The 26,861-nt window shown below is 66.9% G+C and overlaps 1 protein-coding gene across 20 annotated transcripts in view; it reads right to left on the reverse strand.

The window, feature by feature from the left end:
- Nucleotides 1-7,253: 7,253 nt before the first annotated feature.
- The window catches only part of BIN1 (bridging integrator 1), a 52,975-nt gene continuing 33,367 nt past the window's right edge, over nucleotides 7,254-26,861 (reverse strand). The window contains exons 5-20 of one of the 20 annotated variants that reach the window (XM_059704748.1): nucleotides 26,566-26,661; nucleotides 25,598-25,705; nucleotides 24,780-24,872; nucleotides 21,360-21,445; nucleotides 21,116-21,191; nucleotides 19,750-19,832; nucleotides 18,573-18,617; nucleotides 17,030-17,177; nucleotides 15,889-16,017; nucleotides 13,272-13,379; nucleotides 12,798-12,821; nucleotides 11,864-11,971; nucleotides 11,067-11,156; nucleotides 10,762-10,869; nucleotides 10,419-10,520; nucleotides 7,254-7,864 (exon numbers count right to left, since the gene is read on the reverse strand). In XM_059704748.1, coding sequence (XP_059560731.1) covers nucleotides 7,757-7,864; nucleotides 10,419-10,520; nucleotides 10,762-10,869; nucleotides 11,067-11,156; nucleotides 11,864-11,971; nucleotides 12,798-12,821; nucleotides 13,272-13,379; nucleotides 15,889-16,017; nucleotides 17,030-17,177; nucleotides 18,573-18,617; nucleotides 19,750-19,832; nucleotides 21,116-21,191; nucleotides 21,360-21,445; nucleotides 24,780-24,872; nucleotides 25,598-25,705; nucleotides 26,566-26,661 — 1,512 coding nt within the window. In that variant the 3' untranslated portion in view covers nucleotides 7,254-7,756. The remainder of the gene's footprint in view (nucleotides 7,865-10,418; nucleotides 10,521-10,761; nucleotides 10,870-11,066; nucleotides 11,157-11,863; nucleotides 11,972-12,797; nucleotides 12,822-13,271; nucleotides 13,380-15,888; nucleotides 16,018-17,029; nucleotides 17,178-18,572; nucleotides 18,618-19,749; nucleotides 19,833-21,115; nucleotides 21,192-21,359; nucleotides 21,446-24,779; nucleotides 24,873-25,597; nucleotides 25,706-26,565; nucleotides 26,662-26,861) is intronic. The other 19 variants (XM_059704750.1, XM_059704752.1, XM_059704753.1 and 16 more) reach the window with 19 other exon arrangements.

Here is a 26,861-nt window from a genome sequence, read left to right on the forward strand (position 1 = left end):
GCTCTCTGGGGAGAGGGCATTCCCTGGGGGGCTCTCTGGGGAGAGGGCATTGTCTGGGGGGCTCTCTGGGGAGAGGGCATTGTCTGGGGGGCTCTCTGGGGAGAGGGCAATCCCTGGGGGGCTCTCTGGGGAGAGGGCATTGTCTGGGGGGCTCTCTGGGGAGAGGGCATTCCCTGGGGGGCTCTCTGGGGGAGAGGGCATTGTCTGGGGGGCTCTCTGGGGAGAGGGCATTCCGTGGGGGGCTCTCTGGGGGAGAGGGCATTGTCTGGGGGGCTCTCTGGGGAGAGGGCATTGTCTGGGGGGCTCTCTGGGGAGAGGGCATTGTCTGGGGGGCTCTCTGGGGGAGAGGGCATTGTCTGGGGGGCTCTCTGGGGAGAGGGCATTGGAGAGGGCATTGTCTGGGGGGCTCTCTGGGGAGAGGGCATTGTCTGGGGGGCTCTCTGGGGAGAGGGCATTCCCTGGGGGGCTCTCTGGGGAGAGGGCATTGTCTGGGGGGCTCTCTGGGGAGAGGGCATTCCCTGGGGGGCTCTCTGGGGAGAGGGCATTGTCTGGGGGGCTCTCTGGGGAGAGGGCATTCCCTGGGGGGCTCTCTGGGGAGAGGGCATTGTCTGGGGGGCTCTCTGGGGAGAGGGCATTGTCTGGGGGGCTCTCTGGGGAGAGGGCATTCCCTGGGGGGCTCTCTGGGGAGAGGGCATTCCCTGGGGGGCTCTCTGGGGAGAGGGCATTGTCTGGGGGGCTCTCTGGGGAGAGGGCATTGTCTGGGGGGCTCTCTGGGGAGAGGGCATTGTCTGGGGGGCTCTCTGGGGAGAGGGCATTGTCTGGGGGGCTCTCTGGGGAGAGGGCATTGTCTGGGGGGCTCTCTGGGGAGAGGGCATTCCCTGGGGGGCTCTCTGGGGAGAGGGCATTGTCTGGGGGGCTCTCTGGGGAGAGGGCATTCCCTGGGGGGCTCTCTGGGGAGAGGGCATTGTCTGGGGGGCTCTCTGGGGAGAGGGCATTGTCTGGGGGGCTCTCTGGGGAGAGGGCATTCCCTGGGGGGCTCTCTGGGGAGAGGGCATTGTCTGGGGGGCTCTCTGGGGAGAGGGCAGTGCCTGGGGGGCTCTCTGGGGGAGAGGGCATTCCCTGGGGGGCTCTCTGGGGAGAGGGCATTGTCTGGGGGGCTCTCTGGGGAGAGGGCATTGTCTGGGGGGCTCTCTGGGGAGAGGGCATTCCCTGGGGGGCTCTCTGGGGGAGAGGGCATTGTCTGGGGGGTTCTCTGGGGAGAGGGCATTCCCTGGGGGGCTCTCTGGGGAGAGGGCATTCCCTGGGGGGCTCTCTGGGGAGAGGGCATTGTCTGGGGGGCTCTCTGGGGAGAGGGCATTGTCTGGGGGGCTCTCTGGGGAGAGGGCATTGTCTGGGGGGCTCTCTGGGGAGAGGGCATTCCCTGGGGGGCTCTCTGGGGAGAGGGCATTGTCTGGGGGGCTCTCTGGGGAGAGGGCATTGTCTGGGGGGCTCTCTGGGGAGAGGGCATTGTCTGGGGGGCTCTCTGGGGAGAGGGCATTGTCTGGGGGGCTCTCTGGGGAGAGGGCATTCCCTGGGGGGCTCTCTGGGGAGAGGGCATTGTCTGGGGGGCTCTCTGGGGAGAGGGCATTCCCTGGGGGGCTCTCTGGGGAGAGGGCATTGTCTGGGGGGCTCTCTGGGGAGAGGGCATTCCCTGGGGGGCTCTCTGGGGAGAGGGCATTGTCTGGGGGGCTCTCTGGGGAGAGGGCATTGTCTGGGGGGCTCTCTGGGGAGAGGGCATTGTCTGGGGGGCTCTCTGGGGAGAGGGCATTGTCTGGGGGGCTCTCTGGGGAGAGGGCATTCCCTGGGGGGCTCTCTGGGGAGAGGGCAGTGCCTGGGGGGCTCTCTGGGGAGAGGGCATTCCCTGGGGGGCTCTCTGGGGAGAGGGCATTGTCTGGGGGGCTCTCTGGGGAGAGGGCATTCCCTGGGGGGTTCTCTGGGGAGAGGGCATTGTCTGGGGGGCTCTCTGGGGAGAGGGCATTGTCTGGGGGGCTCTCTGGGGAGAGGGCAGTGCCTGGGGGGCTCTCTGGGGAGAGGGCATTCCCTGGGGGGCTCTCTGGGGGAGAGGGCATTGTCTGGGGGGCTCTCTGGGGAGAGGGCAGTGCCTGGGGGGCTCTCTGGGGAGAGGGCATTCCCTGGGGGGCTCTCTGGGGGAGAGGGCATTCCCTGGGGGGCTCTCTGGGGGAGAGGGCATTGTCTGGGGGGCTCTCTGGGGAGAGGGCATTCCCTGGGGGGTTCTCTGGGGAGAGGGCATTGTCTGGGGGGCTCTCTGGGGAGAGGGCATTGTCTGGGGGGCTCTCTGGGGAGAGGGCAGTGCCTGGGGGGCTCTCTGGGGAGAGGGCATTCCCTGGGGGGCTCTCTGGGGAGAGGGCATTGTCTGGGGGGCTCTCTGGGGAGAGGGCATTGTCTGGGGGGTTCTCTGGGGAGAGGGCATTGTCTGGGGGGCTCTCTGGGGAGAGGGCATTCCCTGGGGGGCTCTCTGGGGAGAGGGCATTCCCTGGGGGGCTCTCTGGGGAGAGGGCATTGTCTGGGGGGCTCTCTGGGGAGAGGGCATTGTCTGGGGGGCTCTCTGGGGAGAGGGCATTCCTGGGGGGCTCTCTGGGGAGAGGGCAGTGCCTGGGGGGCTCTCTGGGGAGAGGGCATTCCCTGGGGGGCTCTCTGGGGAGAGGGCATTGTCTGGGGGGCTCTCTGGGGGAGAGGGCATTGTCTGGGGGGCTCTCTGGGGAGAGGGCATTCCCTGGGGGGTTCTCTGGGGAGAGGGCATTGTCTGGGGGGCTCTCTGGGGAGAGGGCATTGTCTGGGGGGCTCTCTGGGGAGAGGGCAGTGCCTGGGGGGCTCTCTGGGGAGAGGGCATTCCCTGGGGGGCTCTCTGGGGAGAGGGCATTGTCTGGGGGGTTCTCTGGGGAGAGGGCATTGTCTGGGGGGCTCTCTGGGGAGAGGGCATTGTCTGGGGGGCTCTCTGGGGAGAGGGCATTGTCTGGGGGGCTCTCTGGGGAGAGGGCATTGTCTGGGGGGCTCTCTGGGGAGAGGGCATTGTCTGGGGGGCTCTCTGGGGGAGAGGGCATTGTCTGGGGGGCTCTCTGGGGAGAGGGCATTGTCTGGGGGGCTCTCTGGGGAGAGGGCATTGTCTGGGGGGCTCTCTGGGGAGAGGGCATTCTCTGAGGGGCTCTCTGCGGGAGGGCAGTGCCTGCGGCCTCTCTGCCTTCTGTCCAGCAACCCTCTCTTTTTCAGCAGGTGTCTGCTCTGATGTGAAACTAGGCCTTTCTCCTTGAATGAACAGGGACACACTGCGGGTCTGGGAGTGAAGGTGGGCGGCCTCCCCAGCACAGGAGTAGAAACAACCGGGATTGGATGTGAGCCTGCAGTGCCCTGTGAGCCCACCCGCAGGGTGTTTCTCCCCCAGGTCCCCTCTCCCCAGACTCTCTTCATTCTCCTCTGCCCTCCCCCCTGGGGGCCTCAAGTCCAGCTCCCAGTCCCAGGAGGAGGGAAAGGGTCCCATGGTAGAGAACAACCACTTCTCCTGTTTCTCTGATTCAGACTGTGATGGGGCTGAGGGATCCTCTGTGAGAACCAAACGTTCTGTGAGGTATTTTCCCCAACAAATGCCTTTGACTCTGTTAGAGGAATGTTTGCTCTCCCTTCTTCAAATCACAGGCAACTTTCCAGATCGGAATTGTTTCCTTCCCATGACACGCAGTCCAACTCCCCACCGATGGCACGGAGCGTGCAGGCGGAGCCCAGGCGTGCTCTCTCCGGCCTGCACGGGAGAGGACCTTCTAGAACATGCTGCAGGCTGAGAACAGGGTCACACACACAGCACACAGCTGGGAGAGAGAAAAAATCCTGGACACACACCTCCCAGGTAATCCCTGCCTTGGGGTCTCACGGTCCCTAGAAAAGATCTTGTGAAAAAAATAGAGAAAGATTAGCTCGCAGGACGAGGAGGGGAAGGTAAACTCAGGGACCAACATTTCCTAAGGGGTGTCCGAGCCAGCAGCAGCCGCGTCCAGGCCGTGCTCGGGGCTGGCAGGGCACTGGGCAGGACCCAGCAGTTCTGTGACAGCCCCCTTCCTACCTGCCCTGGGCTGAGGCTCCCAGTGGGCTGTTGGAGGCCCCAGGAGGCACTGAACAGGTCCCTCCATCTGCCCACCCCTGGTGCCAGGCTTTGCCTGTCAGGACACAGGCCGGGACACAAGTCCACCCTGGGCTGAAGAGGAGGGGGCATCAGCAGGTGAGGGGAGGGGGAGGGGGAGGGGACATCAGCAGGTGAGGGGAGGGGGAGGGGGAGGGGACATCAGCAGGTGAGGGGAGGGGGAGGGGGAGGGGACATCAGCAGGTGAGGGGAGGGGGAGGGGGAGGGGACATCAGCAGGTGAGCGGAGGGGGAGGGGACATCAGCGGGGGAGGGAAGAGTCCTTTCTGAGGCTGCTTGGCCACAGCACAGCACAGAAAAGGTGGACAGAAGGCAGAGGGCGTGCGGCTCAGCTGTGTTACTGGGGCAGTACATTCACGAGGGGGAGTGAGGGAAAATGGAAGAAGATGGCTAGGGGCCAAGTCCTGCAGGTCTGGGTGAGGGATCTGGGCTTATGTGGGAAATGGAAATACTGGGTATTTAAATACTGGGATCCTGGGGGCCAGAAGTGTGTGTCTGAGATACCACCTGGCAGCCAGGGGTGCACTGGAGGGAGAGGCCACAGAGGCAGTAGCCACCAGGATCCTGTCACATTTGTGCGGAAGGAGGTGACAGGCCTGAACTAGGAGATGAGGGAGGGGCAAAAATGATCCAGAATTCTCTAAGAGGCCAGCCAGAGGACTTGGAGACAGACACGGGAGCATGGAGCACTCAGGAACACCTCCAGCGCCAGCAAGCCCCACAGGTGTGGTGGGGGCACCTCCAGGGCCAGCAAGCCCCACGGGTGTGGTGGGGGCACCTCCTGGGCCAGGAAGCCCCACAGGTGTGGTGGGGGCACCTCCAGCGCCAGCAAGCCCCACGGGTGTGGTGGGGGCACCTCCAGGGCCAGCAAGCCCCACAGGTGTGGTGGGCTTACATGTTTTGCAGAAGAAAAACCCCAGGAGTGGGCCATTGGAGGGAACATGACTGCAGCGACATCCCTCCATCTGCCATGATCAGTGGTGCCCAGTCCTGACGCCTGAGCTGCAGGGTCTCGGGAGGCAGCTGCACCTCCGGCCTCCGGCCTCCGGCCTCCAGCAGGCAGGGAGAGCCTTGCTAGGAAGGCGTTGCCGTTTTGCTCAGGAGGCAATGCCCTCCCTCGCGTCCTGGCCTGGCCTGTGCTGTAGCCCCGGAGCTGCCAGGAAGGCTGGGACCAGTGGGATCCGTGGCACCTGAAGCAGCGGCATCAGGGGGCGCCCAGCACCCAGGGTTTGCCAGCCTCAGGCACATGAGTCTGAGGTGCCACGGGCATCCGGGGAATTGGGCAGGCGAGGACCCCACCTGAGGCCATAGATGCGAGGTCACCAGCCTGTGGCACTGCCCGCCCATCGCGACGGCACTACAAGGACCGGCTACCGAGGACCCGTTGCCTTAGCCCTGGGACGAGCTTCTCACCTCCATGGGGAGGAGCCGTGCCCTCCTGGTCGCCTGGCAGTTTGCACGGGGCAGGCACTTCCGGGACAGGAGCTAAACGCCTGGGGGTGGCAGCTGGGGGGACAAGGCCTCGCCCACCGGGGATCTGGGCGCATCTCCATGGGCCCTGGTGCTGACCTGGGCTGCGGCGGGAGAGCGGCCCTGCTCCCGCAGTGCAGCCCGGCCGGAAGCAGGGTCAGTGCCGGCTGTGCTCACTGGTACCTGTCCTCGGTTTCCCTGGGGGGCCTTTCCTTAGGGGTGTCCGCAGGGCAGCCTGGGCCGAGGTCAGAGCTGCCTCGCCCCTCGGGCCCACCCCCTCACCCACTGTCCCGCCTCCTGGCCGCTGCTCTGGAGGCACAAAGCCCCGCCTCCCGCCTCCACGCGGGGCTCCGGCCGCTGCCTGTCCCTGGCCTGGGTCCCCTTCTCCTGAGCCGGCTCCTCAGCAGGAGCTGGAACCCCCAGGCCTCTCCAACTCAACCATGACCTCCGGGCCAGATGCCGACTCCACCGCCCCCTGGCTTCTCTGCCTAAAGGGGCCCCCCTGCTCAGCCCGAGCCCCATTCACTGAAGGCTCCGCAGACACCCCCCCACCCCCCATCCCCCCACCCCCCACCCCCGCGAAGCCGCGGCGGCTTTCCCTCCGGAGCCCCGCACACCACGCAGGCCAGGGCGGCGCGGCTGGCACGGCTCCCCTGAGTGCGGCAGGGGCCCCTTTCATTCCCGCCAGCCCTGCCGCTGGGAGATGGTGCGGAATGAGCGCCGGGCCTGAACTTGCACAGGCGCTGCCCCACCAGTCTCCACGCGGCCGAGGAGGCAGCAACCAGCGGGGACAGGCGGGGGGGGGGGGGGGGGCGCTCCTCTGGGGCCCGGGCCGTGTCCCGGCACACGGACTTGGCGTCGGCCTGGACGGACCGGACGGGGAAGCTGGGGCCGAGCGTGGGCCCCACACACCGGGCTCAGGCGTCCCCGTGTGCCCAGCCAAGGCTCAGGTTCAGACCACCCACCGCTCACTGCGAGCCACAAACCACTCTCCTCGGGCCTGTTCCCTCACCCTGACCCCTGACCCCGAGTTCCCACGTGTACTAAATCCCATCACTCAGAGCGGCCCCTAGCAGACTTCTTTTTTTTTTTAAGTCCTCACCCGAGTTTATTTTTTCATTGATCTTTAGAGAGTGGAGGGGGGAGAAACACATCGATGTGAGAGACACATCAACTAGTGCCTTCCCCACCCCCCCACCTCCCCCCCACCCCCGCCACCATGGCAGGGATCAAACCTGCAACCGAGGGATGTGCCCTTGACCAGAAATCGCACTGGAGACCCTTTGGTCCCTGGGTGACACTAACCACTGAGCGCAGGCCAGGGCCCTAGCAGACTTCTTGGCACACAGCTGGTTGTGCGAGCCGTCTTCCCTCGCTGTCACCTGGTTCCTGCCATCTGCATCCCATCCAGCCTCCAGCAGCACGGCCCATGGGCGAGGGGCGGGAGCCTGTCAGCTCTGGCCCAGCCAACTCACAAGTGCTGGCCGTGCAGCTGGTGGGGCGACCGCCAGGAACCAGCCTGCTGCCCAGCATGCGCCCAGGTAACCCCAGCACAGGAGACAGGAATGGAGAGAAAACGCACATTTTCTGAGTGCTTTTGTCAGGTTTGTTTCATTGTTTTGAACACTAAGATTTATTTTCAAACAGCACACAGACGGTCTGCGGGGCAGGGCGAGGCCAGACAGGTCTGGGTCCCAAGGTGTCTGGGAGACTGGACCCCACCCACAGCAGTGGCAGGAAAGGACCCTTGCCCAGTGGCTCAGCCAAAGCTTCAGGCAAGCGCGGCGGCTCTGCAGCCCCAGCCCGCCCTGGGCCGGGTACGCGGCGGTTGCGGACCCCAAAGGGCGCTGCGGGTGGCGGCAGCCAGAACTCAACTAGGGGCACAGCAGCGCCGGACACTGGCGACTCAGCCCAACCTGCCGGAGCCGGCTCTTCGGAAAACCACCTCCTTTGGGAGACACCTCGTGGCTCAGGTCTCTCCTCACGATTTCCCTTTGCTTTCCAAAAAGTCCAAAAACAAAAACAAAGAAAAAAACACACATTTTGGGGAGAAGGTGTTCTTCACACACCAGAGAGCCACACCATGGCCCTGCTGCCCTCACTGAACCCGCTCCGTGAAGTTCTCGGGGAAGACGCCCTGGCACTTGTCCAGCTCCTTGTGCTGGTTCCAGTCGCTCTCCTTCACGCCCATGAGCCAGCCTTCGTCCTGAGGGAGCAGAGCACAGGCTGAGCGAGTGGCCAAGGAGGGTAGCCTGCACCCTAAAGGGTGTGTGTGTCTGGGGATCTGCTGGGAGGATGTCCCCTCCTCTAGCCTGTCCACCCTTGAAAGAACGCCTCCTCCAGGCAGCCTTCCCTGCTAACCTCCCCAGCCCCAAGCCTAGCTGCCCAGGACCGTCCTTCAGCAGGTGGGTTAACTCTGTCATCTGGCGAGGCCTTGTCACCCTGGAAGGCAGCCTGACCGTGGCCCTGCTCTGGACGTGTCTAAACAGCCCTCAGTCCCAGCCAGGAGCTCCCCACCATCCGTGGATATCACCAACCTCCCAGACCTCCCTGAACAGCTCCAGGACACTCCACTGAGCTGGCCCAGGAACAGCTTCCAGAGTGACCTGAGGCCATCCCACCAGCCTCTCTGCCTTAGTCCTGGCCCCTCCCAGGTCCCGACCCTTCCCAGGCCCTGATCCCTCCCAGACCCTGACAGCCTCCTGGGCCCCAGACCCTGATCCCTCCCAGGTCCCGACCCCTCCCAGATCCTGACAGCCTCCCAGGTCCTGACCCCTCCCAGGTCCTGACAGCCTCCTGGGCCCCAGACCCTGACCCCTCCCAGGCGCTGACCCCTCCCAGGTCCCGACCCCTCCCAGATCCTGACAGCCTTCCAGGTCCTGACCCCTCCCAGACCCTGACAGCCTCCTGGGCCCCAGACCCTGACCCCTCCCAGGCCCTGACAGCCTCCTGGGCCCCAGACCCTGACCCCTCCCAGGCCCTGACAGCCTCCTGGGTCCAGACCCTGACCCCTCCCAGGTCCTGACAGCCTCCTGGGCCCCAGACCCTGACCCCTCCCAGGTCCTGACAGCCTCCCGGGCCCCAGACCCTGACCCCTCCCAGACCTTGACCCCTCCCAGGTCCTGACCCCTCCCAGGCCCTGACCCTAACCCCTCCCAGACCCTGACAGCCTCCCAGGTCCTGACCCCTCCCAGGCCCTGACCCTAACCCCTCCCAGACCCTGACAGCCTCCTGGGCCCCAGACCCTAACCCCTCCCAGGCCCTGACAGCCTCCTGGGCCCCAGACCCTGACCCCTCCCAGACCTTGACCCCTCCCAGGTCCTGACCCCTCCCAGACCCTGATAGCCTCCCAGGTCCTGACCCCTCCCAGGCCCTGACCCTAGCCCCTCCCAGACCCTGACAGCCTCCCAGGTCCTGACCCCTCCCAGGCCCTGACCCTAACCCCTCCCAGACCCTGACAGCCTCCTGGGCCCCAGACCCTGACCCCTCCTAGGCCCTGACAGCCTCCTGGGCCCCAGACCCTGACCCCTCCCAGACCTTGACCCCTCCCAGGTCCTGACCCCTCCCAGACCCTGACAGCCTCCCAGGTCCTGACCCCTCCCAGGCCCTGACCCTAACCCCTCCCAGACCCTGACAGCCTCCTGGGCCCCAGACCCTGACCCCTCCCAGACCCTGACCCCTCCCAGACCCTGACAGCCTCCTGGGCCCCAGACCCTGACCCCTCCCAGGCCCTGACAGCCTCCCGGGCCCCAGACCCTGGCCCTAGGCCTGTGGCTGAGCCATCACTGCCCTGCAGCTGAGCTACGCCTGGTGCCCACCTACATCCTTCTCGTTTCACTCTGCCATTGGTCCGATCTGAGCCACTTCTATTGGCCCCAGATGACCAGGCAAGGACCGGAGGCCAGGATTCTGCTTCTGAAAACCCCACCCAGCCCCGGGCTGGCCCACAAGGGAGACCTGAGGTTCAGGAGAATCAGCTGATCCGGCACCAGGCCCGGGAAACCCTTCTTACTCACTCCCAGCCCAGTGTGGCTCAGTCAGTACCTGGCGCCCTAGAGCCCCGCCCAGGACCCCACCCAGGTTGGCCTCCTTCCAAACCAGCCCCCCTACCACCCTCAGCCACCCGTCAATTAAACCCCAGGGACATGCTGATGACAGGCAGACAAGGAGAAGCCACTCAGGAGGCGGCTCTGACAGGCATCGGGTGGGAAACGCTGAGGCATGGCGGGTGCTCAGGGTTCCTGCAGAGACCACTCACTGCCTTGTGGGCCCCTGGCTCCCATGAGGATGGGTGCGGGCCAGCAGGGGGGGGGGGCAGCACGCAGGGCCACCGGCAGGACACAGAGAGGGCCCCTCAGGCAGGAAGCAGAGCAGGCGGGTTCATGGAGGGACGGCCAGGGTCTCAGCCTGGCAGGAGGGAGAACGCGGTGCAGGGCAGGGCAGAGGAGCCTGGTGGAGGGAAGCCCGGGGGAGGAGGGAAGCCCGGGGGGGGGGGGGGGAGGGAAGCCCCGGGGGGGAGGGAAGCCCGGGGGAGGGAAGCCTGCAGAGAGCTGAGTGGCAGATGGAGCCTCAGGGAGACAGGAAGCCCGGGAGGAGCAGGTGTGTAAGGAAACGAGTGAGGAGAAAGGAGAGATACAGATGTGGCCTCTTGGGGGACCGGATGGACGGGAGGGAAGGGACAAAGGAAGGGAGCAAGGCGGGGGAGGGGGAGTGATGAGGACAGGTGAGGATGGGGAGCCCGCCTGGCGAACCCGGCCCACCTGCTCCTCAGGGTTCTGGAAGGGGATCACCAGCACCACGTCCCCCGCCTTGAGCTGCAGCTCGTCTGTGTCTGTGGCCGCGTAGTCATGCTGGGCCTGCACCTGCAGGGGATGGCGGGAAGCTGCACACCCTCTCTCGAAGGCCCTGGGCCCCACCGGCGGCCTGGGCCGGACCAGGTGGCCAGGAGCGTGCTGTGCTAGCTCGCCAGTTGGGCAGCAGGCCTTATAGGAGCAGGATGGCTTTGGGCCAACTACGTCGCCTTCCCATTTAGACAGGGGTGCCCCCACCCCCAGGACGCCTCAGGCAGTGGCCAGCAGGCTGGGGATGAGAGCCGGGGCGTACCTTGAACATGAACCCCGGGGGCAGGTCCATGCGCACAGCCCCGCTGCTGCCCTCCACCGTGCCGTTCACTGCAGAGAAGGTCTCCACCACCACGGCCGGCAGGGAGTTCTGGGAGGGAGCAAGGTCTGTGAGCAGGAGGTGGGCAGAGGGCGGGGCAGCGGAGGGGTGCTGGCCCAGCGCGAGCCCGCCTGCCTCAGTCTCCCCAACGGGAACTGCAGCTGGACAGAGCTGGGCACAGGCAGGCGGGCAGCAGACAGACAGCGGGGCGGGGGGGGGAAAGGCAGGGCCCGGTCCCCAAGTCTCACCGAGGCTGCTTCGCCAGCTGCTGTGTCCCCGGGCTCCTGGGCTCCGGCCGCAGACTGGGTGCCCCCCACCACCTCCGAGGCCTCTGCTGGCTGCAACATAAACGCAGCCGGGTCAGATGCGGGGCCACCCCGGGACAGGCAGGGGCCCGGGCAGCACCGAGTGGTGCCTGCAGTTGGCCAGTGTCCCTGCACAGCACAGGGAGCCCCTGGAGGGGGGCGAGGTCCCGGGCGTGGGGAGCAGCTGGCCCCCGACCTCGCCCTCGCAGGCCGGCCCCTAGGCCCAAGCTCGGGCCCAGCCTCAGCTCCCACGGCCCTGCCTGGCCACCTGCCCTCAGGCCGGAGGAGGACGCAGCACAGGCTGGGCACCGTGATGGGGGTCTGGGCAAGGTCGGGAGATGCCACCTGGCGGCAGCCAGGCTGCCCTGGGCCACCTCCCACGCTCGGCCACTTCCAACTCTGGGAGCAATCCCGCAACCTTCCTCCCTCTTCAGAGGGGAATGGACTGTGCAGGGTGAAGTAAGGGAGAAAATCCTGACAGGTTCTCACCTAAACCAGTGGGTGCTCTACATGCTCCTCCCTCCCCTGGGAGAGGCCCCGCTGGGGGCTGGGTGGGGCTGGGGAAGGGAAAGGGGCTGCTCTGAGCCAGCCATCCTGAACACAGGGGCCCAGGCTCGGGGCCCTGGCTTCACCCTCCAGCTCACGTAGCGTGTCCATCCTGTGCTCCCTCCTCTAGGCTCGTCTTCCATGCTACACCCCCACATACGAGGGCAGATGGGGGCTGGCAGGTGGGCACTTACTTGGGCAGGCCCCGGCTCAGCCACCTGGCTGGGCCAGGCCACAGCGAAGGTGCCCTCGGCAGGGCTGGGCTCCCTGGAAGGTAAGCTGCCAGCTGGACCCTCTGTGGGCTGGTGACGGCCACCAGGGAGAACGGGTGGGAGGGCGGGAGGCAGGGAGGGAAGGTGGTGGGCAGGGCACGAGACAGAGACAGGCATGAGCACCAGCGCTGGCAGAGGGGCGCGGGTGCCTGCGGCGGGCGCTGGCCAGAGCCTGGGGCAGATGCCAACCCTGAGGGGCACCTGCCTCCACTTCCTGGGTCCCCCGACAGCAGCAGGCAGGAAGGAACGCTCCGCACTTGGCACCCCCTGAAACCTGCTGGTCAGAACGGCTCTGCCCGTCCCCCCTCAGGCCCCTCCAGAGGGCAGCTCTCCTGTGGGGCTGTCCCCGCTGCCCGCTGCCCGAGCCTGGGCCGCGGCACTGTCGCCAGCCCCTCCTACAGGGCAGTCCCTGGCCTCCGGGGCCGTGGCAGAGCCGCTAGGTTATGGCACCATGTGCACAGCAGCCTGCCTTTCCCTCCCGCCCGCCTGTCCCAAAAGCCCCGAGGCCACTGCCCGTGTGGCCCGTGGACAGGAAGCCTGTCAAAGGCCAAGACTCCACCCAGGGCCCTCCTGACTGAGTCCCGCCCAGCACACGGGCAGCACGTCCACCCTGGACGCCCGGCGGGCGGTGTGGAGGCCGCTCACAGGCCCTGACGCCGGCCAGGACCCCTTCTCCAGCGAAACCAAGGAGCCCTTTCCCATCGGGGCTGGCGGGGAGGCGCCCACAGAGAAGGAGCAGCTGGAGACGCAGCTGCGGCCAGCGCCTGCGCACAGGAGCGCGGCTGTGCGTGCACGTGTGAGCGGGTGGCCCACGCGGAGGCGCGGCCCCGGGACCGGCGCCGAGCAGCAGGCTTACCTCCCAGAGATCCCAGGGGATGGGCTGAGCGCAGCAGAGGGAGAAGCACAGAGTTAGCACAGGAGTTAGGGGGGCAGGCAAGCAGCCCCGGGGACCCCCTCCCACGAACCCCCCCCCGGGGCCCTCAAGCCGGCAGGCACAGGTCAGCCTGAGCCGGGCTGGGTCCCCAGAAGGCTGCGTCCTGGACACCTCTCAGGGGCCTGCAACCTCAGGCCAGGGAACACCCCAACAGGGCTGCTGCCAGGAGAGGCGCAGGTGCTGGGAGAAGCCGTCCACTGCCAGGTGAGGTCAGCAGGCCCTCCCCCGGGCCCCGCCCAGCCTGCTCTCTTCCATTCCCCACGGCCCGGCCCGGGACAGAGTGGGAGGGAGAAGAGCCAGGACTCCATGGGCTCGCAGGGCCGGGGCAGACGTGCGCCCAGGGCCCAGCTGCCCAGATGCCGATGGGCACACAGGTGGTGGCAGACTCAGACCAACCTGACCGGAGGGCGTGGGCGCCTTCACTGGGCTCGCCACGGGCGGCAGGGGGTCAAAGTCCAGGTCCAGCAGACTGGCCTGCTCCGAGAACGGCCCTGGGGCCTCAAACTGGGCGGCAGCGGCAGAGGAGGAAGGCGGTTAGTGACAGAAAGCACAGCACAGGCGGGCACGGTGCGGCTCGGGCACACGGGCGCCCGCGCAGACAGGGCCCCTCACAGGGAGCAGCACACCCTCGCCAGACACCCTGGCGCACGCTCCCACCCCACCCACAGCCTGGCCCCCACCTCAGGCACCCGCCGCAGGCCAACCACCTGCCAGACGGCACCAGCCCGCTCGCCGGGGCTCTGCCTCCCGCTCCTGCACCACAAGCACCCGAGAAGCCAGGCAGCGCCCCAGGCTGGACAGGGCCACAGGGGGCCCCTCGACAGCCTCGGTCTCCCGTGCTGCCCCGTACGGACGTCACCCAGTGTGACAGCCGCCCACCAGCCAGCTCCAGGGAGTGAGGACGGGGCCAAACCAGCCACACCGCGAGGAGCCCAATCAAGACGGTGGGTCCCCAACACCCGCGGCGCCTTTTCCAGTGAAAGGTCCCGCCCAGCCACTCCGAGACTAGCACGCAGGGGTCTGGGCGCAGCTCGGGAATGGGCCTGTGACAGGCACAGCCCGGAGACGGAACACGGTGGCCCACGCGTGCTGGAGGCCCAGCCCCCCTGTAAGGGGGGCCTCAGTCCCAGAGCCGCCTGCAGAAGACGGCCCCCCCCGCACCGAGCCCAGGGGACATGCCGCCCGCCATCCGTGTGAGGGTCTCCCCTGGCCTCCCGCCCTCCTGGGGCCGCAGACTCCGGAGCCCAGCCCAGCTCTGCCTCGCCTGATGGGCACCAGCACTGACGGGGAGTGCCCTCCGGCCCTGTCCTCTGAGGCCCTCCCCTCTGAGACCTGGGGTGTGGGAGGGGCTCCCCAGAGAAGCCTGCTCAGCGGAGGTGGGGCCTCAGGAGAGCCCTTCGGCCGGAGAGCACCTGGTGCCGCTGCCCCACAGCTCAGGGGACAGACAAGGCACCCCTCGCCCAGAGCCCAGTCCACGAGACTCACGTCCTGGACAGGAGGGCCTGCCCGGCTCAGCCCAGCCCCTGCCTCTTCCTGCAGGCCAAACCCTGCCCGATGAGCCTGGGGAGGTGTCACTGCTGTCCCCACAACCCTGCCTCTGAGGGAACCCATGCCCGGGACACGCTAGGTGTGGCCTCTGGGTGCTCCCACCAGCCTGCGGGAGCACTTCTCTCCCCTGGAGCCCACACCCGCCCTTTCTCAGAAGTCACCCAGGCCCAGGCAGCTGCCACCATGTGCTCCAGGGACCCAGTGTCCAGGGCCAGGGCAGTCCACATCCTCCCACCCACTGCCCAGCAGCCTGGCACCCCTGGCACCCCCGCCACACACGACCGGGACCAGCCCCGCCCCAGGCAACACCCCCCCACCCCACCACCACCCCGTGTACACTCCCCTCCCGCCGGGCAGGGCAGACCTCTCCTCCCTGCAGAGAGCGAGGGGCAGCAAGGGCAGCGTGCGGTGAGGGAGCAGACGGACTCGCTGGGGCCAGCAGTCTGGCTGCAGGGCAGGCCCGCAGCTCACCTGGCCCTGGGCCACCCTGTCAGAGGGCGGCTGGGAACGGACCAGGGTCGTGATGGAAGTGGTGGCACTGCCCGGTCAGGTTCACAGTGCTGGGCACGGGCAGAAGCGCGCTCCAGTGGTCAGCGGCCCAGCAGCCTGCTGCCCTGCGCTCAGGAGTGCCCGGCCAGCTTCACCACCTCTACAGACGGGCCCCCAGCCACCGGGGCCCGGGCCAGGGCACTCCCCGCACCCATACTAGAAGTCCCTACTTCTGACCCAAGGACCCCCTGGGGACTCACCCGAGAGCCTGCCAGCACCTCTCCCTGCACTCACACCTCCTGCTCTGCCCCAGCCCCAGGCCTCTGAGAGGCCTAGGAGTCAGAGCGAGTGCCCCAGGCAGGGCCAACCCTCAGCAGCAGCCCAACCCAGGCCCATCACAGCCTGGGGCTAGAAGTCCACACAGAACCAGCCCTCGCGGGGCCAGGCCTGGCTGGGAGGCCCGGGACCCAGGCTCCAGCAGGTAGCTCCCTGGCTGCGCTGCTCGGATGGTGTAGGCCGCTCCGTGTGGCCCTCCTGCTGTCCTGCTGTGAACGGCACTAGGCACAGTTGCAGGAGCCCTGAGCCCAGCACTCAGCCTCCTGGCTGTCTGCCTGCAGCTCCTGCAGTCACCTGCCCCAAGAAGGACCACCCCCGCCCCCATGAGCAAGGCCTCCGTGCTCCCACCCCTTTCAGCCATAGCATCCGTGGAGCCAGGGGGCACTGTGAGATGATCACCCTGCTAGGACCATTTGCTCATGTGCCTGCATGGGCCCCAGTACATGCTCAGAGATGGATGAGGGATGAGGGATGAAAGCATGGGTGAATGAATGAGTGAGAGGGAGGCTCAGGGCCAATCTCTCTGGCCAAATGCCTGGCTCTTGAGGCAGAGGCACAGGGTGTGGGATGGAGGGAAGGCCATGCACGCCCCGAGAGAGCAAGAGGAGGGGAGAGCTGGGCCGCGGCGGCCGCGGCTGACCTGGGAGGGGGTGGTCACGCTGATCTCAGGGACAAAGGTGTCACCAAACAGGCTGAGGATCTGCTCCTGCTTGACCTCCTTGGATGGGGTGTGTTTGGGAGGCGGAGGGACGGGTGGGCCTTTCCGGAGCTGAGTCCACAGCGGGTGAGGGGCCGCGCAGGGAGCACAGGGGGTGGGGGGAGACAGACAGAGACAAAGCCGAGGTTAGTCACATACAGGCCACGGCCCCACCCAGGCAACTGGGGAAGAAGAAGGAGTCACTGCTCCCCAAGACAGACCCCAGGACCATGCCACCCTCCCAAGGGAGGGGGTCCACCACGCTGTGCAGAGAGAAAGGAGAAAAGGGAGGGAGAGAAGGAAGGCGAAGGAGGTGAGAGAAGAGAGAAGACAGAGGCAATAGCCCAGGAGGGCTCGCCAGGTGAGAGGCTGGGAAGCAGCTGGGAAGCAGGGCCCGGAAGAGGCTACAGAAGGCAGTCACACCCCTGCCACCGGGAGCCTCCCAGGCGACTGTCAGGCTTCCACGCACGGCCACGCGGAAGTGCGCTCAGAGGTGGGCTCTGGTCACCGTTACCACCTGTGTCCTCATCACTGCTGGGTGGGGTGAGGCACAGGCCCAGCAGAGCTGCTGCCAGGAGTGGAGGGCGGGGACAGCCCACGGAGGGACGCTGCGCCCCCCCTCCCCTTCCAACTCCAGAAAACAACTGGAAGCCTGGTGGGCAGGGGCCGCTGGGCCCGCCCTGACCCCGCCCACCTCGCCAAGCCCTCCCTGGGCCTTTCACTGTCCCATGCAGGAGAGCGAAGGCGAGGACAGCGCGGTGGCCGCTCAGGACCTGGTGCTGGGGTGAGGGCCCGAGCCTGTGTCCTACATGGAAGGGAAGACGGAGGAAGGAAAGCCACCCAAAACCGAGGGGGGGAGGGGCCGTTGCCGCGGGCCGGGCACAATGAGGGGAAGAACAGGAAGAGGCCCCTGCAAGGGCCAGGCCATTAAGGTGAGCAATGCCGGGCTCAGCCCCTCTGGGCAAGGCCTCTGGCTCCAAACCTGCCCAGGCGCAGGCAGGAAACACAACGAGGAAAGAGCGGGCAGCAGTGAAGCAGGAGGACAAGCAGGAGAGCGGACAGGCCACCGAGAGACCACGCCTACCTGAGACGGGGACTTGGGCAGGGCAGCCCCGGGGGTGGCCGCAGCAGCCAGCTCCGGCTCATGGTTGACTCTGACCTCAGGGGTGGCCGCAGGGGAGCCATCTGGCGGCGGCGAAGGGCTCTTGTTCTCTTTTGCAGGGGCATTGTCACTGCAGAGGAAGACAAGAGGGTGTCCAGGGGAGGGAGGTCCTAGCGCCGAAGAGGAAGTGTGCAAATCTGCAGGTGTGTGTGGAAGGGGTGTGCACGTGCGGATGCCCTGGGGTCCGTGTGCATGAGAACACGTGTGTGTGAGCATGTAGAGCAGTGTGTGGGACAGGTGTGCATGTGCAGATGCCCTGGGATCCGTGTGCACGAGAACACGTGTGTGTGAGCATGGAGAGCAGTGTGTGGACCTGGGTGTGATGAGTGTCCACATGGACTCACTGGGAACATGTGATGTGCCCACGTGTGAGCTGCGTGTCCCTGTACCTGAGGACTGGCAGCAGCGCCTGGGGGAGCACTGAGCTGGAGGCCTGTGGTCCCCAGGGGATGGGGCAGCCCAGGAGCCTCAGAGGCCCGAGCTCCCCAGCAGGAGGAAGCCGAACATCCTAGAGGCAAAGTGAGTCCCCACAAGCCACACATCAGCTCCTCCCGGCTGCCACTGAGCTGGACCCAAAGGCCTCTGGCTGCCTCCCGCCCTGCCCCCACTCACACCCCAATGCCTGGCTCCCCGCCCACGCTGCGCCCTCTGCCCACGTCACACCACACCATCACTGTCTCCGAACCTTTGCTCCCAGGGGCCCTTCCAGGAAGACCTGGGACACCACCCGGAGGCCACGGGCGGTGGGAGACAGAGGGATGCCCACAGCCCAGGAGTGGGAGAGGGTAAGGTCTCGAAGCCCCATGGTCGGCACCGAGAACCAGGCAGCTGTGTGCACAGGCCTCCGCGTGGGGGCAGAGGCCGAGGGCAAACCCTGTGCATGCTCAGGTGCACTGAGACAGGGCTGACCGAGACCAGCCACTAGCCAGGGGGCAGTGTACATCCACATTCAAGTGGAATCAATTTTAGAACCCAGCTCCTCAGGCCTCTGGCCGGCCCTGCGGTGTGTGGCCGCCTCGCAGGGCGGCTCTAGAAGGGCACAGAGAAACGCGTCCCCTGGGGAGGGGCCTGGGTGGCGGACAGCCTGACACTGCTGGCACTTTCCCCGTTAGTGAGTGAGTGTGTCCTGGGAGGAGCTGCTCCTTGAAGAACAGATGTGAGGACAGAGGCAGGCGTACACCCCTTTAGCACTGCCCTGCCCGCGCCTCCCAGGCCCCTTTCTGGTCACCGGCCACTGTTAACGGTCGGGTCTGGCCCGGCCAATGCACACACGGCTCAGGCTGCCGGCCCGCCACCCCCTGCCCTCCGCCCTGTGCCCGCCGCACACCTCACAGCACAGCGCTCCGGCCCCACTGGCAGCACCACGCGGAGGGCGGGTTAGGGGTTAGTGGCGCCCTCGGCACAGGCAGGAGGCATGCACGGGCCAGCGGTGCCGGCCGCGGCCCCACAGCACGCAGGGTGGTACCTGGGCTTCTTTCTGCGCAGCCGGGAGAACAGCTTAGCTTTCTTTCTGTGGGGACGGACGGGACGGAGGCCTTCACCGGGGGAAATGTGGGACGCGGGGCTGGCCTGTCCTCACCCCTCATCAGAGCCACCAACATGGGGGCTGGGCAGAAAGCGGTCTCCCCTAACACCCTGGGCAATGAGAGGCCTGGCCGCCTGGCTGCCGTGGTCCACTCCCCGGGCCGGGATGGTGCTGACGGAGCGAGCGGAGCCTGGTGAGTGGTGGGCACTCGGCTGGGGCGGCACGGAGCTCCGGGGCCCCGTGTCTGAAGGGGTGGGCTCGGCGGCCAGGGCGGCGCTGGGCCAGGTGAGCAGGCCTCCTGTGGGAAGCAGCTCACGGCCTCCAGCCCTCCCTTCCCCTCCGGTGACAGGATGGTGACCAGGACGGCCACTGCCCGCCCCGCCCCACTCAACCTGGCCGCTGCACCTCGGCCAGCAGTGCAGCAGGGAGGCGGGTCCTCCCTGCAGGCGCCTGGGAAGTCGCCCTTGGCCTTCATTCCGCCGCCACTCCGCCCGGCGCTCCTCAGCCCAGGGCGCGCTTACATTATTCTCAAGGAGGAGGGGCAGCGGTATTCCCTGGATACCCCCGTAGTCCGAGGTAACCCCGATCACCCAAGAAGCAGTCAGTCACCCCGCCTACAGACGAGGACAGCGAGGCTCCTTGTGGTCCCCACTCTGGGGTTGACGACCGGGCAGGAAGGAAACTCCCAGACGCACTGTTTCCCAGGGCCCACAGAGGGAAGACCTCTCCCTCCCCCTCCGCGCTCGCAGGGGCCCCTCAGGAAACGGGTCTCCGTGGAGGCGGTGTGGCGGGAACAAGGCCACCCCGGCCGGGGTGCAGAATGCCAGCCTGGGACTCGGCTTCCCGGGAGCAGGGGGCAGGGGGGGCGCCACCCACGCTAAGAGGACTGCTCGCTTCCCAGAAGCCCCACACCTGGGGGTCAGTCCCGGTCCCCCCGCCCCACAGGCACAGCCCGGGCCGCCTGCCCCGCAGATGAGGATGTGGGCCAGGCTCAGGTGGTGAGCAGACTGCCCTGCGAGGGCGCCTCCCCATAAGGCCCAACCCCGGGCGACCACGGCAGCGGCCCTGCCCCAGCCCTGCCCACGCCCTCCCGCACCAGCAGCAGAGAACGGCGCACCTGGGCTGGGCCTTGACCGTGAAGGTGTTGCTCCCGTGCTGCTTCTCCAGGCTGACCAGCACATCGTTGAGGCTCTGGTTGAGCTGCAGAGGGAGAGCACAGGTAGGGGAGCCTCTGGAGCCACCAAACAGCCACTCTCCCAACGCCATCTTGCCTCTCCCTCTGAACCCCTTCCCGGCGCCGTCCCTGCGGAAACAGCTCTGCTCCCCCATCAGGGGGAGCTGCGAACCCACACCCCAAACCAGGAAGCCAAGGGGCGAGGTGGAGGCAGTGGCTGCCCTGCCACAGCCATTGTTTCCAGGGACCATCTTTTCTTTTCTTTCTACTCGTAGAGATTCCCCAAAGGCCACACAGAGCTGGTCCTGCTTTAAAACGTCTAAGCTGTTCTTGCAAACTAACTGGGGGTCTGAACTGTGAGGTCTTCTTGCCCAGATGCTTCCAGGCCACGCACCTGCCAGGGAGGTCCCGCGGCACAGGCAGGTCGCCCCGTGCACGCGAGTCTCACTACTGAGAATCGTCTCTGTTCTGGCTGATAGGAAGCTCAGAGATTCATCTCCCTCCTACTTTACATGCACGTCCTCTCCCCAACCCACCGCTCTCTGTGTTTCCATCTCCTAGGCTGTCTCGGGTCTCGGAAGGGAAAAGGGAAAGCAGGCAGAGGGGCCGTCCCACTCAGCGTGACGCAGGGCTCGGGGAAGGCGTGCTGCTCCCTCCGACCGGGCTGGGCCCCAGCATCCCTTCCCTCCTCCAGGCCCAGAGCCGGAGAGGCCCGCTCAGGGCACGGCGGGAGGGGACCCGCTCAGGGCACAGCGGGAGGAGGCCCGCTCAGGGCACGGCGGGAGGGGACCCGCTCAGGGCACAGCGGGAGGAGGCCCGCTCAGGGCACGGCGGGAGGAGGCCGCCGGCGGGTCCCCCTCAGCGCTGCCCTCTAACTCCCGGTTAAACTATCGTGAAAATAACACAATGGGGACGGAAGCCAATCAGACCCCTTCTCACCCCAGTCCAGGCAGACAAAACAGTCCCGGTTCAATATCTACGACACGTGAAAGGATATTAAAAACTGAGAAGATTCTCGCAATTTATTTATTTGCCTACAACCTGGGAAGCCACCACCATCTGACACAGCTCCCTGGGCCAAAGCTGCCTGCGAACAGGGTACAGAGTGGGCAGGGCTGGCTCTGCGAGGGACGAGGGACAGGAGCGGGGCGGGCGCGGGCCCTGGCGCTCCGCCCACAGCCCCCAGCACAACACGGCTCCCGTGCGCAGGGCAGCTCCTCCCAGGGCCAGAGGGGCCTGTGCAGGACCTCGGCAGGGCAGGCAAGCGGGGCTCCGGCCGTCGGCCGGCCCTGGCGGCACGCCCACCCACCTTACTCATCTCCCTGTGGAAGTTCTCCTCCAGGCCTGCGATGCTCTGAAACGTGTTGACGTAGAAACCTACACGGCTGCAGGGGGGGAGACAAAACCAACACGCAGGTCAGGGCGGGCAACCAGGAGAGCGCGAAACGCTGCCCACTCCACCCTCACCTGAGGCACGGCCCGAGGGCGCCCCACGGGCACGGGCACAGCTGTGCAGCGCGGGAGGAGGCGAGGGGCCGCACCCCTCCCCTCACCTGTTCCACAGGGACGGGAGCTCCTCCTGCAGGTCCACGTTCATCTCCTCGAACACCTTCTGCGCTTTGACGAGCTCCTCCTCGGCCTGCAGGCAGGACAGCCGTTGCTTCCGCCGCCCATCCCAGCCAGCGAGGCCAGGCCAGGCCACCCCAGACCTGCTCTCCAACCTCCCGCCCAGCGAGCTCAGACAGGGCTCTGGGCAAGGGGGGTGGGACCGGGCAGCCCCACCTCGCAGCCCCCAGGACCCAGTGCCAGGCCCTCCCAGGCCCTCCGAGGGGGCGGAGCAGCCATGGCAAAGGGAACCCCTCTCCTGCCAGGTGGACCAGGAGGGAGACGAGGGGTGAGTAGGGCACAATAAGAAGGCACGGGCATGGGTCCAGTGCTGGGGCATAGGACTCCGCCACGGGGACCTGCCCCCCTGTGAGCCCGAGGCTCAGTGTCAGCCTGCTGCCCAGCTCTCTGGGCCCTGCTGTCCCCTCACAGGATCCCTTGCCCCCTTTCTCAAGGCTCCTCTACTCAGCCTCAGCCCCCAGCCTGCACTTCACCTCCCCAACAGTCTTTCCCAGCCCCCCACCCCTACCTCCTCTCCTCTGTCACCTGTGCACCCAGATGGAGGGCAGGGCCCGGGAGCACGGAGCTGGGCAGCTGGCAGGGTGCCTGAGCCTGCTCCAAACCCCCACCTGCCCTGGGCACATGGTGCCCTCCACCCTTGCACCCGAAGTGGTGCTGGGCCCCAGGCAGAGCCGAATGGGGGAGTGCAGCAGCAGTGCCCGAAGGTGCAGGGCCGTCACCAGACCCTGCCTGGAGGGCTCTGCCAGCTCTCCTGGAGGCACTGCTGGAAACAGTGACTCGGGGTGACCGGGACGCGGTCTGAGTCACTGCCCAGGAGAGGGCAGGCTCCACCCAGGCCCACTTCCTGCAGCAGCCTGTTCTCAGGCCTCCGACAAAGGCAGCATCTGGCCGGAACGCCGCATCGGGACAAAGCACCCAGGTCCCGAGCCCACAGGCCGGCCGCCCGCCCCGGGCACCAGGACCAGCCCGCGCCCGCCCTACTGCACTGTGCCCAGGCTGAGCCCCGTGGCTGGGGTGAGTGGGAGGGGAGAGGGGCCACCATCTCTCCTGACTGCAAGTCCCTTCAGGCTACTGGAACTGTTCAAATGAGCGTGCTCTGGCCCAAGCTTTAAAAACCGAATTTAACAGTTAAAGGTAGAAAGGGAGGGGAAGAAACGCATGCCCGCTGCTCCTGAACGGAGCGGCTCTGGCCTGGGCAGCCTGTGCTGCCTGGGCTGCTGAAGATGGTCTGTGAAGCCGCAACACGAGTGGCCCCCACCCCGGGCATCAGCGCCTCTCTCGCGACAACCAGGAGTCTGGCTCTAGGCCCGTCCTGGGCACTGGCCTTGACCCACCCAGCTTCTGGGCCTCCACCCCACAAGGCTGGCCCTAACTCCCCAATAAACAGTCGTGACCGGGACGATGGCCACGGCACAGATCTCGGCTGTGTGCCGGCAGGGCCCGCGTTCCGGCAGTACTGCAGTGAACAGCGCTGCTCCGTTTAATTCCCGAGGTCAGGGCCTCAGCCTTGTTCGCTGCGTCACATCCATCGCCTGGATCTCTGAGCGGCAGGGGGTGCAGGAGAGCTACCCGCTGTGGCTCTGCCACGTGCTGACCAATGGACATGCGCAGCGGACCCAGAACGGGCTGGCTTGCCACGCGCCAGGGCACCAGGGCACCAGGGCCCTGCAGGCAGGTGTCGGGGGACTGGCAAGTGTGAAGAGCTCAGACGATTCTGGGCACACCTGGAGCTGGTCAGCCCCACCAGGTTGCACTGTTTCCACAAAGTCAGGCCAGCCCTCGGGGCAGCCTCAGGCCCCAGGTACCCAGCTCACAGGCAGCCAGCCGCCCACGGGACCCCCAGGCTGCCCCACCCCAGCAGGCGTGAGGCAGGGGGAGAGCCAAAGGAAGAATGCTCAATCCAAATGGAAAGCCAGTTTGGCTGCGGGCGAAACATGTGCATCCAACATCCAAGATGACATCAAGGGCTTTAGCGTCCCCTGCTGCATCCCAAGGGCCGGGTGTGGGCCCTCCCAGCAGGATCTCCAACCACACCCACCCCAGGAGCCCCAAAGCTGCTACGGGCCGCACCCCAGGCCCCACAGTCTTAGGGACACTCCTACCCACAAACACGTTCACCTGGCCTCCGGCAGACCCGCCTCAGGAAAATGACATGGAAACCATGTCGCTGGGCCCGCGGCCCCAGCCCGCTGGCCAGAGTCCACGCTCTGCCAAGGCCCACTCGCCCTCCCGCACCCCACAGCAGAGGAGGCACGGCCTGTCCCAGACGCCGGGCCTCCCCCAGACCCTGGGCCTCCCCCAGACCCTGGAGTCCCTGGGCACTCTCCCCCCAGACCAGCCCACAGCTCTGGCCTAGAAGAAATCAGGCAGCAGGTCAGTCAGAAGCTGGCCACCAGCCCATGCTGACCCGGCGCCCGCCACACAGAGGCATCCGATACATGTGGCCGGGACGACGGAACCAGGAGGCGGCCCAGCGAAAACGGGCAGCTGCCCAGAGAGAAACCCAATCTCCTGGGCTGGGGCTGTTGCCTGCCCCCACCCCAAGACCACGAGGGGTTCAGGTTCCAGGTCACGTCAGTTTCTCTGGAGAGAAAACCAGAAGGCCCTGCACCCAGCGGCCCTGCACACGCACCCGCCCGAGAGGAGGCAGTACTGCTGGCCGTAGCTTCCCTCCTTCAGGAGGCCCCCGGGACCACCGCGTGCAGACCGCCCCCCGGAGACCCCCCAAGGGCCGCCCCAGGCCTCAGCATACCAGCCCGCTGCGCCCTCCGTGTCCCCTCCAGGGGCTCTACGGGGCCCACACTTCCCAAGGGCCCCCACGAGTCTGTGGCAGGACCGCCCACACGGAGCCTGGGCCAGGGCGCGGAGCCCTGAAGTCCTGTGAGCCCCAACTCAGCCACGACGCGGCTCTGGGCCCCGGGCCAGGAGACTGTGCCCCCTCAGGCTTTCTCCTCAGACAATGCAGGACCCCCCTCAGTGCCGAGGCCGGAAGGCCAGCGTGTGCCAGGCCAGAGCCCTGGTGCCAGCAGCCCCTCCCTGCAGGAGCCTCAGAGGACAAAGGGCTCCAGGCCTCCTGGCCTTCTGGATGCTAGGGTGTCCGTCTCAGGACCGCCAGAGCCCCCAGAGCCCCCAGCCTCTGTCCCTGCTGGACCCCAGGGCTGGTCTGCGGCGGGAGTTCCCAGCACAGGCCTCTGAAACAGCCCTGCCTCCAGCCTGGGAGAGGCCTCCCGCCCCCCTTTACCTCCCCCCGCCCCCCGCCACCCCCCGCCCGAGCCAGGGCAGTGCAGACAGGACAGGGCCGCAGACCGGAAGGCGCCAGCACGTGCAAGGTTAGAAGCCAGTGTCACCTGATTTCGGAGCAGGTTAGTTTGAGCTACGAGATGAGCCTGCAGTTTGCCTTGGCACCACTGGGGGGCGGCTTTCTCAAGCAGCGAGACAGGCTGGGGAAGGGAGGTCAGGCGAAGGAGAGAGGAAAACAGGAGGCAGGCGGAGAGAAACAGAGACAGACGTTAAACACCAGGTCCAAAGGCCTGGAAGGCTGACAAACAAGCTGCTGCCTCCAGGGACCCGGCCCCTCAGAGGCCGAGAGAATTAGGGGAGCCCCAGCAGGCGCAGAAGGGGGTGAACTCCAACTGCAAAGCAAAATGTGAGACGGTTAGCTGGGGCGGGGTGCGGCAAGCAGGGCCTGCCCTGGGGCAGGGCCCTCCCTCAGGACCTGTGGGAAATGGGGCCCCCGCCAAGTCCTGCGGCCCCCACACCGCGCCCCCCCCCCCCCTCGCCTCCATCCCACCGCCTGGCTTGTTCCAGCAGACGCAGGCTCGCATGGGTCCTGGGGCGTCCACTCAGACACCGGCTGGGTGAGGGCCTCACCCCGAAACCCAAGCCTCTCCTTCAGGAAAATGCCACCGGGAGCCGATGGGGGTGGGGGGGGGGGGGGACCAGGGGCTGGACAGGTGCCAGTGAATGAGCCAGAGGGCCACCCCGGGACACCCTGGGGACCATGAAGATCTGTCACCCACCACCCAGCTCTGGGACCTGCCACCTGTCACAGGTGGAGGGCAGGGGCCAGGGTGCAAAGGGGCAGGTAAGCCCAGCCCAGGGCAGGCTCCTGGGCCTGCGCACAGCCCTCCCCCGCTGTCTCCCCAGCACTGCCCTGGCCCCTCACCTTGGCAATTTTGGCTTCATCCTTCTTTTTGGCTGTTTGGAGGGACTCGTAATGGTGCCGGGCACTGTCGTAGTCCACCAGCTTCCGGCCTCGCTTAGCGATGCGTGACTGGGAGAGAGCGGAGGAGAGGGCTGCACGGTCCTGGTCTTGGCTGCCAGCCGGTGGCCCAGCTACACGGGACCCGGAGGAAGCCAGAGCGCCCGCGGAAGACCCGCCCGGCAAGGCTGTGCACGCCTCTGCGCCCGCTGCGCCCCTCCCTCACGCACAGGTCAAACCCCCGCCTTGCACACATCCACCCACTGTCGCCACCAGCCAGCCGAGGCCCAGCCTCCTCCCCGCCTGGCCCGGCTCCTCCTGTCCAGGGCCAGCCAGCAGCCTCCACACTCCCCCGGACGCCTTCGGGAGCCGAGCATCAGCGTGGGGCGGGTGAGGGGCCGGGGGAGCACCACCCCGTGGGTCAGCCCAGCGTCACGGTCACCACCCGGCTCCAGGCGCCTCTTCCGCGGCAGACGCAGCGGGTCCCGGGGCCTCGGTGGAGACACTGGCTCACCAACCGCGCAGCACAGCCCAGGCCAGCTGGGCAGCTGGCTTTCTGAACAGTCACACAGCTACACCGGAGAAGGGGCGACGCACAGCACACACAGCCTGCACACGCCCCTGCAGGCGGACACCCCTTACACACCTTATACAGTCCCCGTCTCCAGGCACCGCCACACACAGGCACACGCACTGCGGGCCTCTTCGCCTGGCCGAGGCCCAGGGAGCAGGCCCCAGCCCCCAGCTCAGAAAGGGCCCGGCTGGGCTGGCAGGCCGGCCGCAGCAGGAGCAGCCTGGAGGGACCACGCGCCAGGGGCAGGGATGCCTGCCTCTGGGCAGGGCACTGCGGTGCCTGAGCCAGCCGGACTGCCCCGCCCGGTTCCCCTCTCCCTCCAGTTTCCCCGCAGGAGCACCACACGGCAGCCTCTCACCTTGATGTCAGGGAACTGGCCCAGGTACGTGTCCATGGTCAGCAGCGCCTGGTCCACCAGCTTCTGGTGGTAATCCATCCAGAGCAGGTCGTTGTTCTAAGGAGGCAGCCGCAGGTGAGTGCACCACCAGGGCGCCCGCCGCCCCAGCCACAGCTCTCGCCTCCCAGGAACCTCGGAGCTCAGCTCTTGCCCCATCACTTCCAGGCTCGGCGCCTTCTCAAAACCTGTTTCTTCATTGGTAAAATGGGCCAGCAGCCGAGGCCAGCAAGGCCCCGTGGGAGGGCCGAGCCACCTGC

The sequence above is a fragment of the Myotis daubentonii genome, chromosome 7, assembly GCF_963259705.1.
Source record: "Myotis daubentonii chromosome 7, mMyoDau2.1, whole genome shotgun sequence".
Lineage (NCBI taxonomy): Eukaryota > Metazoa > Chordata > Mammalia > Chiroptera > Vespertilionidae > Myotis > Myotis daubentonii.